The following is a 15155-nucleotide window of genomic DNA, read 5'->3' as shown; positions in this document are numbered from 1 at the left end:
ACTGCACCACCAGGGAAGCCCAGGAGGGAAGTTCTTCATGGAGGGAACGAGCTTGGAAGTAGGAAGCAAGGGAGAAGAGGCGGGCATCAATTAAGTTGGTGGCTTGATATGGTGGCAGGAAGGTGGGGGAACTTCTGTCAGACCCCCAATATTCAGGCCAAAGATCTGTCAGGTTCTGAGAGTTAAATTCGCCCTCCCTAAAATGGGCACATGTTTGGCAGCCCAAGTGGACTGTTCACTCCTCTTATCTTCGAGTACCCACCAACCCCTGGCCTGTAAGTGAGGGTAAAGGGTTAACCACGAGGTTAAAGAAAGGTCGGCGAGGTAGCAGGACGCAAGAACTCTATCTAGGCCACCTCTGGGCCTGCCAGTTCTCACCAACCTCTCACCTTCTCATTTTTGGACGGGCCCAGACCCTCCCTCTCTCCTCCCACTCCACCAGGTGGAAGAGGGAGAGCTGGAGCCTGAGTCTCGGGACGCGCGCTCGTCTCCGTCGCGCCTGCGCATTCGTCCCTCGTCTCCCTGGCCCGGGAGAGCCCGCAAGCTGCTTGTTCTCCGTCGCTCGCTCTCGGGCGCGCGCGCCCGGGCGGCGCCTGCGCAGAAGGACGAGGAAACTGGTTCCCCGTGTGGCCCCTACGCCTGCGCGCTGCGGGCTCCGAGCCTCCAGGCCTGAGGGAGAGGAGCCGGGAAGATGGCGGCTGTGGTGGAAAATGTAGTGAAGCTGTGAGTGGCCGTTTCGATCTCTCCTAGGCCGGGAGGTCTTGTAAGGGGCCTGGGAGCAGGGGGCGGTATGCGAAGGGACGAGGCGGAGAGAGGGACGTGCCCGGGAAGGCATTGTTGCGACTCCTAGTGGGGAGGGCAACAGGAGACTCCAGAGAAGACGTTGCGCTTCTTTGGAAACTTGTGGAGGCCCTGAGGGTGGCCCACGGGAGCCCCTAACGTGGGGCTATGCGGTCTGGGCGCTGCCTTCATGCTGAGGGTTTCCAGAGTATGGCGCCCCTGTTACGTACGAGAGACGGTCCCGGGTTCGCTCCCGAGACGCCTCAGTCCGGGGGAGCCGGGCAGAGGGCGGACCCGGGAGTGGCCCGGCCGCCGACCCCTTCTCATCGGCTGCACGCAACCGGCCCTGGAGGAGCAGGCTCGGCAGCCCTGGCGCTGTTAAGCACTCTGGGCTGTTTTATTCTAAACAGCCCCGTGATGTTCCGGGGAGCGGGTGGTCCTTGAGTATCAGGTACCCGAGACCAAAAATATTCTTGGGAAGAATTTGTTGAGGAGCAGATACAGAGGGAAAGAACTTCAGGGAATAGGGCCTTTGCGCCGCCCAATCCCAGCCATCCAAAAGCGGGCATTGGACGGACGCGGTCCAGGCCGCCCTGCCGCCCAGAGGGGCCTCTAGGCCGGCCGTCTTCGCTCTGCAGTACTCTTGGGCTAGGCAGATTTCGAGCAAGGTTAAAGTTAATGGTTGTTGGGTAAATGGAGAATGGCCTGTTCGCTGTGAGTTAAAGATGCCTTGGGACTTGATGTAACCCAGCCTCCTCCCTGCAGAAGAATCTGAATGAATTTTGCAATGGGTTCCTGCCCCCCGTGGGCGAATACCGCAAGCTCCTTTAATGGGTAAGTTCGGCTGGCTGCAGAGGTAGGAAAATTGAGAGCTGTCTAGGTGTCTAGTTTTGGATTTTGACTGAATGACAAGGTAAAGGTTTGGGAACTCTTCTAAAGGACCCACAGCTTCTCATCTGTCTTTGTGGTGGGCTGAGCCCCACTCTTGCCAAGAGCCCTTTTTAAGGGTACATTTGCTTCTCTCCCTCCCCCTGCCTGGAGCCTTTTCTTTGAGAATGCTTTCCCACTTCCATTAAGCTGAGTGCTTTCTCCCTCTCCTCTTGTGGGTTGTTTTTTTTTTTTTTTTAACTTGCTTTCAGCTCCATCCTGCCGCCTCTTTCAGCCACCCCTCCTCCCAGCACTATTATCTTTCTCTCTGATCTGCCCACTCCAGTTTCCCCAGCTCTCTCTTCAAGCTGACATTTCCCTCAATTTAGGAATGATGCTGTTGATCCTTATATAGTTATCCTTCCTGACTCAGATGTTCTTTCTTTGTTTCCCTACCTTTCTCTTTGTTGACTCCCCCCCGTCCCATTGTAAGGGGAGGTTTTACACAGGTTTCATGCTTCTCGAAAAAGAATCAAAGCTTCTACCTTGGAAACCTTACTGTACTGGGGGAATGTCAGATTAGCCTAGGTTTAAGAGTTACACGTAACGAGATTCTTTATGTTGGAAGACTTTCATCTGGGAAATAGGGTTAGCAACCCTTTTGTGTGATGTTAGAAATGAGGGTTTGGCCATTTAAATAGAGCATGACTTCTTACTTCTCTTTAAAGAACTGTAGAGATCGTGAGGGTCACCAGCCACTGGTTCCTGAATACCAGTAATGAGAAACCAACTTTCTCCTCCTCAGTTCTAGTTGTAGAGAGCTGTGGACCACAGTTAATACGTTTCCCTACAGAACCTGCCCTTTAAGAAGGGACTTGCAGTCTTCCTGTACCATTCTCATCCTGGACAGAGGAGCTTTTCTGGCGCTTCTCTTGATGGTGGTGTGCCTAGTCCTCTGACAAATGAGGTTATACATCGAGGTCAGGACTACCGGCTCATCTTTTCTGACTTGCATCTTGTTCTGGGAGAAGAATTTCCCTGTTTATAAATTTTCTGTCCCTCCCAAATGCGGTGTCAGAATTGAAACAATCTTTAAGGGGTCTTACTAGGGCAAAATAATAGTATAAAATAGCTATGGTTGCTGACTGGTTTTGAAATCCTCTGAGTTAGGTAACGAGATCTGGAGAATGATGTTACCTTGAAATTTCTTGAAATAGGAGCCTTAGATTCTTAAGGATCTCCCTCCTTCTCCCTCGCTCTATCCTCATCAGATGCTTTCTTCCTCCAACCGGTGTTTCATTCTCAGCTCTCTTCCTCACTGACACAGTTTGCCCCACCTTTCGAAATCCCACTTAACTCACAAGAGCTTTGATAGAACATCTCTCATCCATCCCCGCCAGCTGTTTCCAGCTTCCTTGTTCTGACTTTGCAGCTCTCAGCCTGTCTAGCCCTTCCTTCCATTTGACTTACAGTGTCAGTGTCAATTCCCATCAGTGGAAACAAAGGAGCTGCTGCACTCAGCCTTGTTTATCCAGTTTTCCTCTGTTTAGTGAGGACATGGCTGCCTCCTAAAGGCGAGCAAATATGAGCCTGTTCCCTTCGCTCTACTCTTCAATACAGGATTCATGCCTACCTCAAATTACAGTCACTACGGTGCATTGAATCAAGCCAGGCTGTCTTGTGGTGTCACAGGATGTGTGTGCAGTGTGTGTCTTCTTCAGTTGCTGGGAATGTGCTAAGCTGTGCCTAAGTGGTCTATTGTGGCTGCCTAGTGAAAGCCCCCCTCAGCTTCCACAGAAGGGTTTGTTGCTGTAGCGTGAGTTATGGACATAAACAGCAGAGGACCTCGGTTCAGCTTCTCTTGCTAGGAGTCTCCCTCTTGTAGAATATGTCAGAGCTTATCTAGTTCAGCCTCCCCAGTCAATAGCATAGGAACCTGAGGTCCATGTAGGTTGATTAAATGTCCACGTTTATGTGGTGCCTTGCAGCCAAGCCAGGTCTTTTTACTCCTTAGTCAAGATGTTTCAGACACCATCGTGGGTACTGAGGATATTGTGGGAAAGAAATCATCTCTGCCCTCATTTTGTTTATTTTGAGATTGATTGGATATATAAATGTGAATATAGTTAAGGTTCCCATACTAAAGTACTTCTTAAACTCTGAAGCATGAGAACAAGATTGGTTCTATATACATGCTTCTTAATTTATTTACTTTTATTTTTGGCTGCATTGGATCTTCGTTGCTGTGCGCGGGCTTTTCTCTAGTTGCGGCGAGTGGGGGCTACTCTTTGTTGCAGTGCGTGGGCTTCTCACTGCGGTGGCTTCTCTTGTTGCAGAGCACGGGCTCTAGGTGCACGGGCTTCAGTAGTTGTGGCTCGCGGGCTCTAGAGCACAGGCTCAGTAGTTGTGGCGCACGGGCTTAGTTGCTCTGCGGCATGTGGGATCTTCCCGGACCAGGGATCAAACCCATGTCCCCTCCATTGGCAGGTGGATTCTTAACCACTGCGCCACCAGGGAAGCCCATACATGCTTCTTAGAACCAGATAACTCCTGGCACTGTGCAGCTTTGCAGCTTTTTAAAGCACTTTAAAAAATCAGATTTCAAATTGAATCTTTTGAGTCCAGGAAGTTTCTTTCCTAAAAAATTTGGTGGTGTGAGAATGGAGAAGGGCCTAGGATAGGCCTTTGAGCAAACAGGTTTTGTATCAGTGTAATGGTACTCAGTAGAAAGTAGGCTTCGAGAGTGTTCAAGTATTTTCTGATGTTTTCCGTTGATTGTAAAATTAGTATATAGAATTAGTTAGTTGGCTAAACACCTAGTTTAAAATTCAGAAGATATAAAATGGCACATAGGAGAAAGTCCCCTAGTCACCTGGTTTTTCTCCTTGGAGGCCTACAGTTTCTTTTCCTCCAATTGGCTACATAAATGGTGGCATCCTATAACACTCCTCAGCCCTGTACTTTTTTTTTTTCCTAGTTATCTTGGAGATTGTTTAATGTTAGTACACGAAGAGCTTCCTTCTTTTTTTTTTTTTATGGCTAAGTAGAATTTCATTGTATAGATAGTTTGTATAGATAGAGTTTGTATAGAGTTTGCTAAATATAGTTTCATAAGTCCCCCAGACCTTTTTTGAATTCTTTTCTCATTTGTAAAAAGGAGCTAACCTCTGCTTCTCAGAATCCTGAGGGTTAAGAGAAATAGCATCCTAGCTAGCACAGGGTTATACTCTTGAGAGGCACAGAATGAACATTATTTTCTTCCCCTCTTTGTGGGTTAGACTTAGGTCCAATTAGACACATGATGAAATCCTGTGTTCCTGATGGTAATTTATTTGTAAAGTACCTTTCCTCATAATGGCTTAGTGAAGGGGCTTGGTGTCCCATGAGGCAGAAATGGTAGCAAATAAAAGCAGAGCGACACTCTCCAAGTCCCTTGAGCCTTCTAGAGAAGCAGATGGCAAGTGAAAGGGATAGCTCAGCACCAGCCCAACACATACACACACACACACACACACAGACACACACACACCTGATCTTTGTCTTTCCTGCAGCCTTGGGGAGCAGTATTACAAAGATGCAATGGAGCAGTGCCACAATTACAACGCCCGCCTCTGTGCTGAGCGCAGCGTGCGCCTGCCTTTCTTGGACTCACAGACTGGAGTAGCACAGAGCAACTGTTATATCTGGATGGAAAAGCGACACCGGGGTCCAGGTGAGGGTCCACTCAGGAGCACAAGGAGGAAGAAGCTGGCTCATCTTAGGTGATGAGCCAGCTGAAAGGGTTTTCCTTACTGCTTTCCACCCATGGATGATTACAGTCTTCCCATGATTAGAAGCCCAGGGAGGATGAAGCATCTTTGTTTCCTGCCGGGCTGCACTGCTGAAGCTCTTGTTGGGCTTCTGGAGAGCTATGTGTTAGCCAAGGCCTCTGAGCTTACATCTGTTTTTCTTGTCCCCACCCTGTCCCCAGGCCCTCACTGTCCATATTCCTCCCTTGCTCTAGAACTCAGTCAGGGCCTACTCATGCAGAAAGTGTTTGGTATTATTTTCTAGGGTTAGGTCTTGACTTCTCTCTTTTTCCCTTCCACAGGATTGGCCTCTGGGCAGCTGTACTCCTATCCTGCCCGGCGCTGGCGGAAAAAGCGGCGAGCCCACCCTCCTGAGGATCCAAGACTTTCTTTCCCAACTATTAAACCAGGTAAAGCACACTCCTCCCTGAGCAGGGGCATAGCCTGCTGTGTAGTAGGAGGCCTGCCAATCACCTGTTACGTACCAGGCCCAATGCTAGATCCTAAAGATACTAAAATGAATGAGATGTGATTCCTTCTGTAAAGAACTCAGTCGAATAGAAGAGACAGGTAAACGGATAAGTTATGGTGCCAAGTGAACCACGGTATCTTGGTTCCTGGGCAGCCAGAGACCAGAAGACAGTGACTGGCTAGTGGCTGGTCTAGCACTGTATACACCCGGAGAGGTCTGCTTTCAGCCCTTCTGAGCCTCACCTCCTCCTGGCCTTGCCTGCAGACACAGACCAGACCCTGAAGAAGGAGGGGCTGATCTCTCAGGACGGCAGTAGTTTAGAGGCTCTGTTGCGCACCGACCCCCTGGAGAAGCGAGGTGCCCCAGATCCCCGAGTTGATGATGACAGCCTGGGCGAGTTTCCTGTGACGAACAGTCGAGCACGGAAGGTACAAGATTAACACTGTGGTTAAGGGAACTTTGATGGAAATCAGTCTTCTCTTCATCAGAGGCCACCCAGTAATCAGAATAGAAGTAGAAGCTGTGGGCCTGGAGGCAGCCACCTGGAGTTCTGTTCCTGCTCCATTCCTTAATGAGAACTTCACTGTTACCTTCCAGTCTTTCCTGCTCCTTTCCTTCTAACTACAGACTCTCATTCATCTTCTGTTGCCACCAAAGTTTTTTGGTGCCTGGGGTTACATGGGTGATGCAGACCTGGTCTCTGCCAACAAGGAAAATAAAACTACATAAAAATAATAAGAGCTAAAAAATATACCAGGCACTGTGCTAAGTGCTTTTCCATTATCATCTCCAGTCTCTACAACCTTACGAAATAGGTATTGTTGCCCATTTCACATATAGGGAAGCTGCAGCAGATCAGTGGGAAAAAAAAAAACTTCCCACCAGGCCACCCACGTAAGCAGGAAGGCTCTAAGTTAAATCTGGGAAGTGAGGTGTCAGAAGGGAACCACCACTAACATGCACCTAAGGTGGCAGATCAGAGGCAGGAGAGGCCACAGCTACTTGGGGTATCAGGGAAAGTTTTATGAAAACATGGGGAGATGGCCACTTGGAGGTGATGGGAAAGGCATTCGAGGCTAGGGGAGCAACATGAAGAGAGGTGCAGAGGAAGGAGAGCCCAAAGCACTGAAAGAACAGCAGTGAGGAGTGAGGCTGGAGTGGAGGGGCCAGGTCACAGGAGGTTCTGGGCGGCCTTGGCCAGTCCCATCACGGGGGAGTTTTTGGATGTTCCTTATTTCTGCCCATCCTAATCTTCCTGTCCACTCAGCGGATCCTAGAACCGGATGACTTCCTGGATGACCTCGATGATGAGGACTATGAAGAAGACACTCCCAAGCGTCGGGGCAAGGGGAAGTCCAAGGTGAGGGGCCACGTGCTACCTGCAGCCTGGGGGCTCAGGTAACCTGCAGAGTCCCACTGTTTTATTGCTTGTTGTTGCCATTTTCCCTCTTGAGTGAGATGAGCAGCCAGCTTCCAGGAGAGTCTAACTCCTCAGGCCTAGACACCTTATTAAGGGCATCTTTTTGCTCTTCTTCACAGGGTAAAGGTGTGGGCAGTGCCCGTAAGAAGCTGGACGCTTCCATCCTGGAGGATCGAGATAAACCCTATGCCTGTGACAGTGAGTGCCTCACGAGTGGGTGGGTAGTCCTTGCCTTGGACCCAGCTCCTCAGGATATGAGAGGAGGGAAGGTTGTGTCCTTGTTCAAAGTGGTAAAACAAGCCTGGACTCTTGTCCTGCCTGCTGACTGGTTCCCCTCTGCTACACGTTGGGTGAGCCCTGCATGCTCTGGGGGAGATTGCTGTCCTCGGGGTGGGGGTACCCGTGAGGGGCACACACAGCAGGCAGGGTTGGCCTCAAATAGGTGGCATCCAGGTCTGCTGGCCCCAGTCAAGTCAAGGCCCCAGGAGTCCACCACTGACGTCCTCAATGTCTGTGCTCTCTCCGCCTTTTCCCTCTCTTGCCCCACTTCTGTCCCTCCACCCTGGGAGCACCATCACCGCTGGGGTTTCTCTCTCGTTTGCTCCGCTTTCCTGCTGCTGCCGCACCTGTCTCAAGTGTATCAAGGCCTTCTTCTCATGACTTTTCTTTCTGTCTTTCAGATAGTTTCAAACAAAAGCATACCTCGAAAGCGCCCCAGAGAGGTAGCTCTCTCAACTTTTCAGACTTTTGGTTTTCCTATCCCTTTTTCCCTCCTCCCTTGTTCCTGCCTTTCTCATCTGTGATGCTAGTTTTAAAGTCTCTGGAATGGCATGGGGACAGGAGCAATGGGCCTTCTATTGTGCTCCACTCCTCACGGTCCTGGAAGCTGCCTTTACCACTGCTTGTCTCCCACAAAGTTGCTCCTAGGGCGGCTCGGGCCCACTGCATGGGGTGGCTTCAAGAGCATTATAAGGAACCCGTTACAAACAGACCCCTCCGCTCCCCTTCCCCAAAACCGACACACAGTGGTCAGCTAACGTTCCCCACCATCCCGCCACCCGCTCCTCCCATCCCTTCCCTGTTCCTTTCCTGCTGCCCCTGCTCTTCTCGGTATCACTGCTCAAAACTGTGAGACGCCTCATGGGGATCTGTTTTCCTTGCTGGGTGGGGGGCGGGGGGTTGGGCAGGGCACTGATGTGGGAGTGTCTTTGAGTTTCTCTGGGAGACAGCTACCCCAGCAGGCTCAGTTGGTAGGTTACCCCCAAGAGATCTACCCCCTAGCTCCTTTATTTGGGCAGAGATGGGCTGTGTTATATATGGAGTAGCATAAGCCTCCTTCATTTACTGAGAGGTAAAAAAGTTTGGAGTCTCTGCTACCTTTCATCCTTCCTGCCATATTGCAAGACTATAGAGATTTCCTCTCCCTCCTGACCTGGAGCTCCCCAGACTATTCCCAGGGCAGGTGGTGATGGGGCAAGGGCTCAGCCTCCCAGACAGCCTACGCGGAGGAGTAGAGGTGGCCATGGGCTGGGGTTTAGTAGGGAAGAGCCATGGAAGCGGGAGAGCCCCAGGCCTGATGTTCCTGGCCATGGGGAGGCGGCTGTCACTAAAGGCCTGTCCCTGAGCAGAGCTGATGGGGGTGATTACCTCTGCCTCAGGTGGAGCCCACAGCTTAGAGGGGCAGGGATGGGGCACTCTGGGATCCTCACACCTTTCTCTGCAATCTTCTCCGCGCTTAGTTTGTGGAAAGCGTTACAAGAACCGACCAGGCCTCAGTTACCACTATGCCCACTCCCACTTGGCTGAGGAGGAGGGCGAGGACAAGGAAGACTCGCAGCCACCCACCCCGGTTTCCCAGAGGTCCGAGGAGCAGAAATGTAAGCTGGTGTCAGAGGTGGGGCAAACAGGAGTTGGCCCGGTTCTGAAAAGCCCTCCCTGCAGGGATGTTGAGAGACCCAGAGGCCCACACGGGTATCGTGAAAGCTCTTCCCTTTCTCCCTGTAGCCAAGAAGGGTCCCGATGGATTGGCCCTGCCCAACAACTACTGTGACTTCTGCCTGGGGGACTCGAAGATCAACAAGAAGACAGGGCAGCCCGAGGAGCTGGTGTCCTGTTCTGACTGTGGCCGCTCAGGTACCTCCACCCCAGGGCCAGGGCAGCCCTAGCCGGCACCCAGTCCGCGAGGGGCTCGTGGCCTGCCGGCATCCGGCGGCTGTGGCAGTCAACCAGCTCACCGCGCTCCTCCCCGGCCTCCGGCTGCCGGTCTCACTCGCCCCCCCCACAGGGCACCCGTCCTGCCTGCAGTTCACCCCCGTGATGATGGCGGCCGTGAAGACCTACCGCTGGCAGTGCATCGAATGCAAGTGCTGCAACATCTGTGGCACCTCCGAGAACGACGTGCGTGCCGCCCCGCCCCGCCCCGCCCCCGCCCCGCCCCCGCACGCCCCTGCGCGGCTCTCCTGTACTGGCCGCCCGTGGGCACTGTGATGCGTTCGGCAGGTGTTCACTGAGTACCGACTTGGTGTCAGGCACTGTTTCAGGCAATAAGCACGCTAAAGACAAGCAAGGTCCCTGCTTTCATGGGGTTTACATTCCTGCGGGAACAAGCGAGAAGCAAGGAAGTGGGTGACGTTTGTATACTATTCCATGAAGAAAATGAAACCAGTAATGTGGAGAGAGTAACGGGATAACTGATTTAGATAGGCCTTTTCTGAGGAGGCGATGTTGGTGTTGAGGCTTGGATGATACAGAGGAGACAGTTCAAGAAGATTTGGAGAGAGAGTAGTCCCAGGAGAGAGTAGCCAGCACAAGGCCTAAAGGTGGGCACACTGGGTGGACTGAGGCCACTGTGGCCGGCTGGAGCCCTCCTGCAGTGGGAGAGCAAGTAAAGGATGAGACTGGAAGGCAGGTGCCATCAGGTCTGAGAGTTTAATCAGGAGTGATGTGGTTTGTCTTACATTTTAAAAAGGTAACTTTGGCTGCTCTGTGGAGAACAGATGGGGAGGGAACAATGTGGAGGCCATGAGATCCGTTAGGCGGCTGGTGGCGTCCAGGTGGGATGACAGGAGTGACTCTGTCTGGGTGATTTTCTGTCCAGAGGGTCCCATGTCTGTTCTTACTGCCGTCTATCCTGCCCCTCCTGGAATTAGCAGCCGTGTCTGCAGAAAGCCCTCCTTCCTGCCTGTCCTCAGCGGCCCAACTGAGGCCCGTTAGTCATTCACCTCCCCCCTTCCTCTTCCATCTTGCCTTCTCTAGGACCAGCTGCTCTTCTGTGATGACTGCGATCGTGGCTACCACATGTATTGTCTCACCCCGTCTATGTCTGAGCCTCCTGAAGGTAGGTTTCCCTGATCTCTTACTCAGAACAAGTATTTTATTAGTAACTTGGAAAGTCACCTGTATGGTAAGTGAGTTCTCGTATCAGTGATACATTCTTTCAGATTAGGGAGTAGGCGCATTGCCTTCACTCAGTTCAGAGTGCTTTCCTAGCATTGCAACTTTGAGGCTTTAATGTTTGTACATTATCACCAGATAACATTTACAAACACAGAAAATCGACAGCCTGAGAGAAAACAGTTGCTGAGCAGAGAATAATTACCAGAAGGAGGGATTTGTTTTCCTCCAACACGTCTAAGAAACTCAGTTCGTAGTTTGTCTGACGCGAGACTAGTTTTAGCACTCCATTCTCGACAGATGTGAGCGTTTGTTTCTGCCAGTGTGGGGGAGGGAGTTGAACCTGGAGCCTGAGTGGGTCGCTCTGGCTCTCCAGCAGTGCTTAACGATGCTTCAGGTTTATGGAGGGTCTTCGACAAAACCAGGGATGACACCAAAAAGTGGCTGCCTCGCTGCAAGTCCTCTTCCAGCCAGGTGTCTGTGCCGAAGCCCCTCCTTTATAGAAATTCAGAAGCTGACTCAGGAGGACACAAATGCCTAGTAGCTGTTACTGTGACAAAGGATGTGGGCCGGCACTACAGGCGAGAGAAGGTAGCTCACTGTGTGACGTGGGCTGACTTGTAGTGTAGGTCAGACCGCTGTCACCCCCTAGAGAAGGAGGCCACTAACAAAGTCTGAGGGTCCTTTAGCAGCTGCAGGGGAGCACTCAGCTTTTTCATCTGTCATACCTCGTTTATAAGTTTCATCTGTCATGCCATGTTTGAGGAGAAGTAGTGTGTTTTTTGGGGTTTTTTAACCATAAAATATCAGTTCACAGGCACAATTCTACATTAACTGTAGAAAGGCTTTCCTGTTGAAGTGCTGTCAGACACTGAGGTAGTGGAGAGTTGCAGGCAGCTCGCGGGGGGACCCCGTAGAACCATCAGATGGTCTAGGCTCTAGCTCAGGGGTTTGCAAACTATGACCCTCTGGCCAAACCTAGCTGCAGCTAGTATATATAGCTCACAAGCCAAAAATGACTTACATTTTTAAATAGAGTTGTTTTTTTTTTTTTTTTTAAAGATATGGCTGAGACTGTATGTGGCTCACAGAGCCTCAAGTAGTTAACGCTCTCTGGCTACTTACAGAAAAGCTTATCAGCTGCTGCATATTTACCTTTGGGTCAGAAAGGATCTTACCTTTTTGAGAGTCACATGTCTCTGAAGAGCTGATAAAAGCTGTGGATTCTTTCCCCCAGAATAATGTTCGAATACACATATGTACAATTATGCTTATAACTTCAAGGCATTAAGGGCTAATTTTGTTTCTCAAAAAAAAAAAAAGCATAGAAGAATCCAACCATAGCAAATATTAATAAACAAGGTACGCGCTAGTTATTTTTCTTTTTCTTTTTTCTTTCTTTTTTTTTTGTTTGTGTGTGTGTGTGTGTGTGTGTGTGCATGCATGTGGTACGTGGGCCTCTCACTGTTGTGGCCTCTCCCATTGCGGAGCACAGGCTCTGGACGCGCGGGCGGCCATGGCTCACGGGCCCAGCCACTCCGTGGCATGTGGGATCTTCCCAGACCGGGGCACGAACCCGTGTCCCCTGCATCGGCAGGCGGACTCTCAACCACTGCGCCACCAGGGAAGCCCTAGTTATTTTTCTTATAACGGACATTATTTCCTGTTTTTCTGTGAAACCAGACTTGGGTCACAACAAGTTGGGTCATCATAGTTGGCCCCCTTTCCTCTGGGTCCTCAGCCTCTGCTCAGGCACCTAGTGATGGTGGGGAGCCCTTCTCATCTTTCCGTGGTCTTCACAGAAAGCTGTCTTATGTGGAATCAATATGGGTTTCTCTAGAGCCTCTATTCATGATCTTTATTCTAACCTTTGGGGCCCTGAGAATGAAGTCTGGTTCTTCTGTAATCACAAGTTTAAAGCTTTTTAAAGCTTTAAAAAAGTTATATCTACCCAGGTCCTCTTTAGTGATTCTGATTTAATAGGCCAGGAGGGCCTGGGCGTCTGTATTCTGAAATAGGCGTCCAGGCGATTATTTCTTATATCTCCATTGAGAATTATTTTTCATGATACTTGAAGACCTAGAGTTCCTCCCTGCTCAGGATAACTGTGAAACTTGGCTACTGCAGAACATCTCCCGTCCTACCTGTAGCCAATCCTGCTACTGGAGGTGAGGTGTGGGGAGTAGAAGAAGAGCAGATGAGGATTGTGCGGGGCCCCTCCTAACCCCGTTACGCTTCTCTGCAGGAAGTTGGAGCTGCCACTTGTGTCTGGACCTGCTGAAGGAGAAAGCTTCCATCTACCAGAATCAGAACTCCTCTTGATGTGGCCACCCTTGATCCCCCATACATCTAGGGCTGTTTCTCTCCTGTTTTTCATACCCACCTTCCCTTCCTAATCTCTTTCACAAGTCCAGAGAACCTCGGGGAGGTCGTGCCAACCTGCCTTTGGCAGCAGCAAGCTGAGGTGGCAGCTCTGACCGCCTCTGGCCCCAGGCCCTCAGGGAGAACGGAGCATCACACTGCCCCAAGGCATACCTGTGGGCCCAGCTTCTCACTGTTCTCCATGAAGTGCATTCACTCTGTCTGCCTTGGGCCCCGGCCCTGGTATTCACAGGGTTCAAACCGTGTCCTCCGAGAAGGAGTGGGAGAGCAGCTCACTTCTCTCAGCTCTGCCTCCACTATGGTCCCCAGGGTTTTCCCTTCCCCTGGAGGTGAGCCAGGCTGGGGCCTCTGCCAGAGCAGCTGGGAGTGAGAACTGAGCAAGCTTGCAAGAAGCTTCCGGTGCCCTCTGTGCTGCTTAGCCTCACAGCCTCCTTCCCCCAGAGTGGCTCTCTGCGGCTCTCTGTTCCTGCTACCCAGGATCCTTTGCCTGAGCCAGGATGTTCTTGGTCACCCTCCTGGCTCTATCCCATTCCCACCACTCCACCCAAGGGGGAGTAGCAGCTTCACCTGATTGTTCCTTGTGCTTGCCTGGCTCACTGTCACAGGCCCTGGTCTCTAGTGACTGAAGCATTCCCCACCCTTGTTATTTCCTGTCTTCTGCCTCCCCTCCTATTCCCTTTGGTTTTGTGGGGAGAGGGGCCAGGCCAACAGCTTGGGGGCCACAGGGAGATGTTGGATAATGTGCCTGTTTTTTAACTCGATGAAAAAGCCTACCTCCGAAACCCCTTTTTGTTCTTCCTGGACCTGGGCATTCAGCTCCTGCCCTTAACTGAATTGGGAGCCTCTGCCTCCTGCTCTGTGTATCCTGGCTCCTGGGTGGTGGGGAAGCCACATAGACGTCCCTTTCTTCCCTGGCACACTCGCTAGCAGCTGGTAAGGTCTTCGCACCCTGATTCTTCAATTTTCTGCCTGGTGACACATTAAGTAGTGGGGCGGGGACAGTCCCTGCCAGGACACCCTGGAGTGTCCTTCCCCTTGGCTGTGGGCAGGCCCTAATTCACTGTCACTTTGGAGTTGAGGTGTCTTTTTTTTTTTTTTTTTTCTTTCTTTCTTTAGTTCCTGTATTCTAAGCATTAGTACAAATAAACATTTTTACACAGAGCCCTCTGCTGGATTGTTTATCTCCAGACTCCCTTCCCTGGTTAAAGCCACTTCATCCTAAAACTTTCTTCCTTAGGGCAGTGGCTTTTAAATGTTTTGAAGCATAGCTTTTACCCAAATTAAAATTTTTGCTTAAGCTCAATAGATTAAGTTGATATAAAGTTGGGTATTTGTTTAATTTCTTATGTAAATTAGGTTATAACAATTTTTTTATAAAGAACAATGAAGTTTTGATTAATACAAAATTTGGGTTAAAAGATAACTTTAAAATCCTGTTTATTTCTGTATTTTTGTCGGTTTGGAGGAAATTCTGCTGGATTTGTATATGCAAGTGGTGACAGGTTTGTAACAGTTAACCTTGCGATTTCAGATACTTAAAAATAGGTCCAGAAGCTTGATCATAATGACAGGAAAATTAATGACATCACATTGAAACACATGAAACCTTTTTGCACGAGTAATGAACATGAGCAGAGAGACACCGCAGCCTTGCTTGCCTGACGTACTTTCATTGTATGCAGTGTGCATGAACTCGGCCCACAGCGCAGCGCTGTAGCCTTCCTGCAGGCATATATACGTGCACAAAAATGAGTGTCCTTTTCCTGCAGCCGTTTTAAAGATTTGAATCAGTTATGAACCCCCTGAAGTATCTTTAAGGTTTTCTGGGACAGTCTGAAAGCCACTGTTTCCTACTGAAAGGTGTGGCCTGGGCCCTTGTGTTCAGTTAAGTAAGCAGGGTGCTCTAGTTTGGGAACTGTGTTAGGGACAGCACAGCCCCCATCCTCATGCCTTTACGTGGAAGTAGGCCTGGAGCAGAGGGAGGAAAGCAATGAAATGATCCTTGGTGGTTCAGTAGTCTAAGGCCGGAACAGATAAAAGAAAAATGTAAGAA

At 50.4% G+C, this 15155-nt stretch overlaps 1 protein-coding gene across 5 annotated transcripts; it reads left to right on the top strand.

The window, feature by feature from the left end:
• Window positions 1–622: 622 nt before the first annotated feature.
• On the top strand, window positions 623–14263 carry DPF2 (double PHD fingers 2). 5 transcript variants are annotated; one of them, XM_082627029.1, is made up of 13 exons: window positions 658–723; window positions 1546–1614; window positions 5199–5359; window positions 5738–5845; window positions 6172–6335; window positions 7175–7267; window positions 7447–7525; window positions 8008–8049; window positions 9067–9204; window positions 9332–9460; window positions 9612–9724; window positions 10583–10664; window positions 12966–14263. In XM_082627029.1, the coding sequence occupies exons 2-13, from the start codon at window positions 1556–1558 to the stop codon at window positions 13040–13042; spliced, it is 1245 nt and encodes a 414-aa protein (XP_082483155.1). In that variant the 5' UTR covers window positions 658–723; window positions 1546–1555; the 3' UTR covers window positions 13043–14263. The 5 variants fall into 5 exon arrangements, with proteins under 5 accessions (XP_082483157.1, XP_082483159.1, XP_082483155.1 ...); XM_082627030.1 differs by having other exon boundaries at window positions 680–723; window positions 1532–1614; XM_082627031.1 differs by lacking the exon at window positions 1546–1614 and having other exon boundaries at window positions 623–723.
• Window positions 14264–15155: the final 892 nt, after the last annotated feature.

This window comes from Mesoplodon mirus (assembly GCF_964341445.2).
Source record: "Mesoplodon mirus genome assembly, chromosome: 7".
NCBI classification, from domain to species: Eukaryota; Metazoa; Chordata; class Mammalia; order Artiodactyla; family Ziphiidae; genus Mesoplodon; species Mesoplodon mirus.
The sequence above is the reverse complement of the archived record's forward strand: the minus strand, read 5'-3'. Positions and strand labels throughout refer to the sequence as shown.

Coding starts and splice junctions, on each gene's coding strand:
- DPF2 (XM_082627029.1), top strand. CDS start 1,556: ATGAATTTTGCAATGGGTTCCTGCCCCCCGTGGGCGAATACCGCAAGC. Junction 5,846..6,171: donor TTTCCCAACTATTAAACCAG/GTAAAGCACACT, acceptor CCTTGCCTGCAG/ACACAGACCAGACCCTGAAG. Junction 6,336..7,174: donor CGAACAGTCGAGCACGGAAG/GTACAAGATTAA, acceptor CTGTCCACTCAG/CGGATCCTAGAACCGGATGA.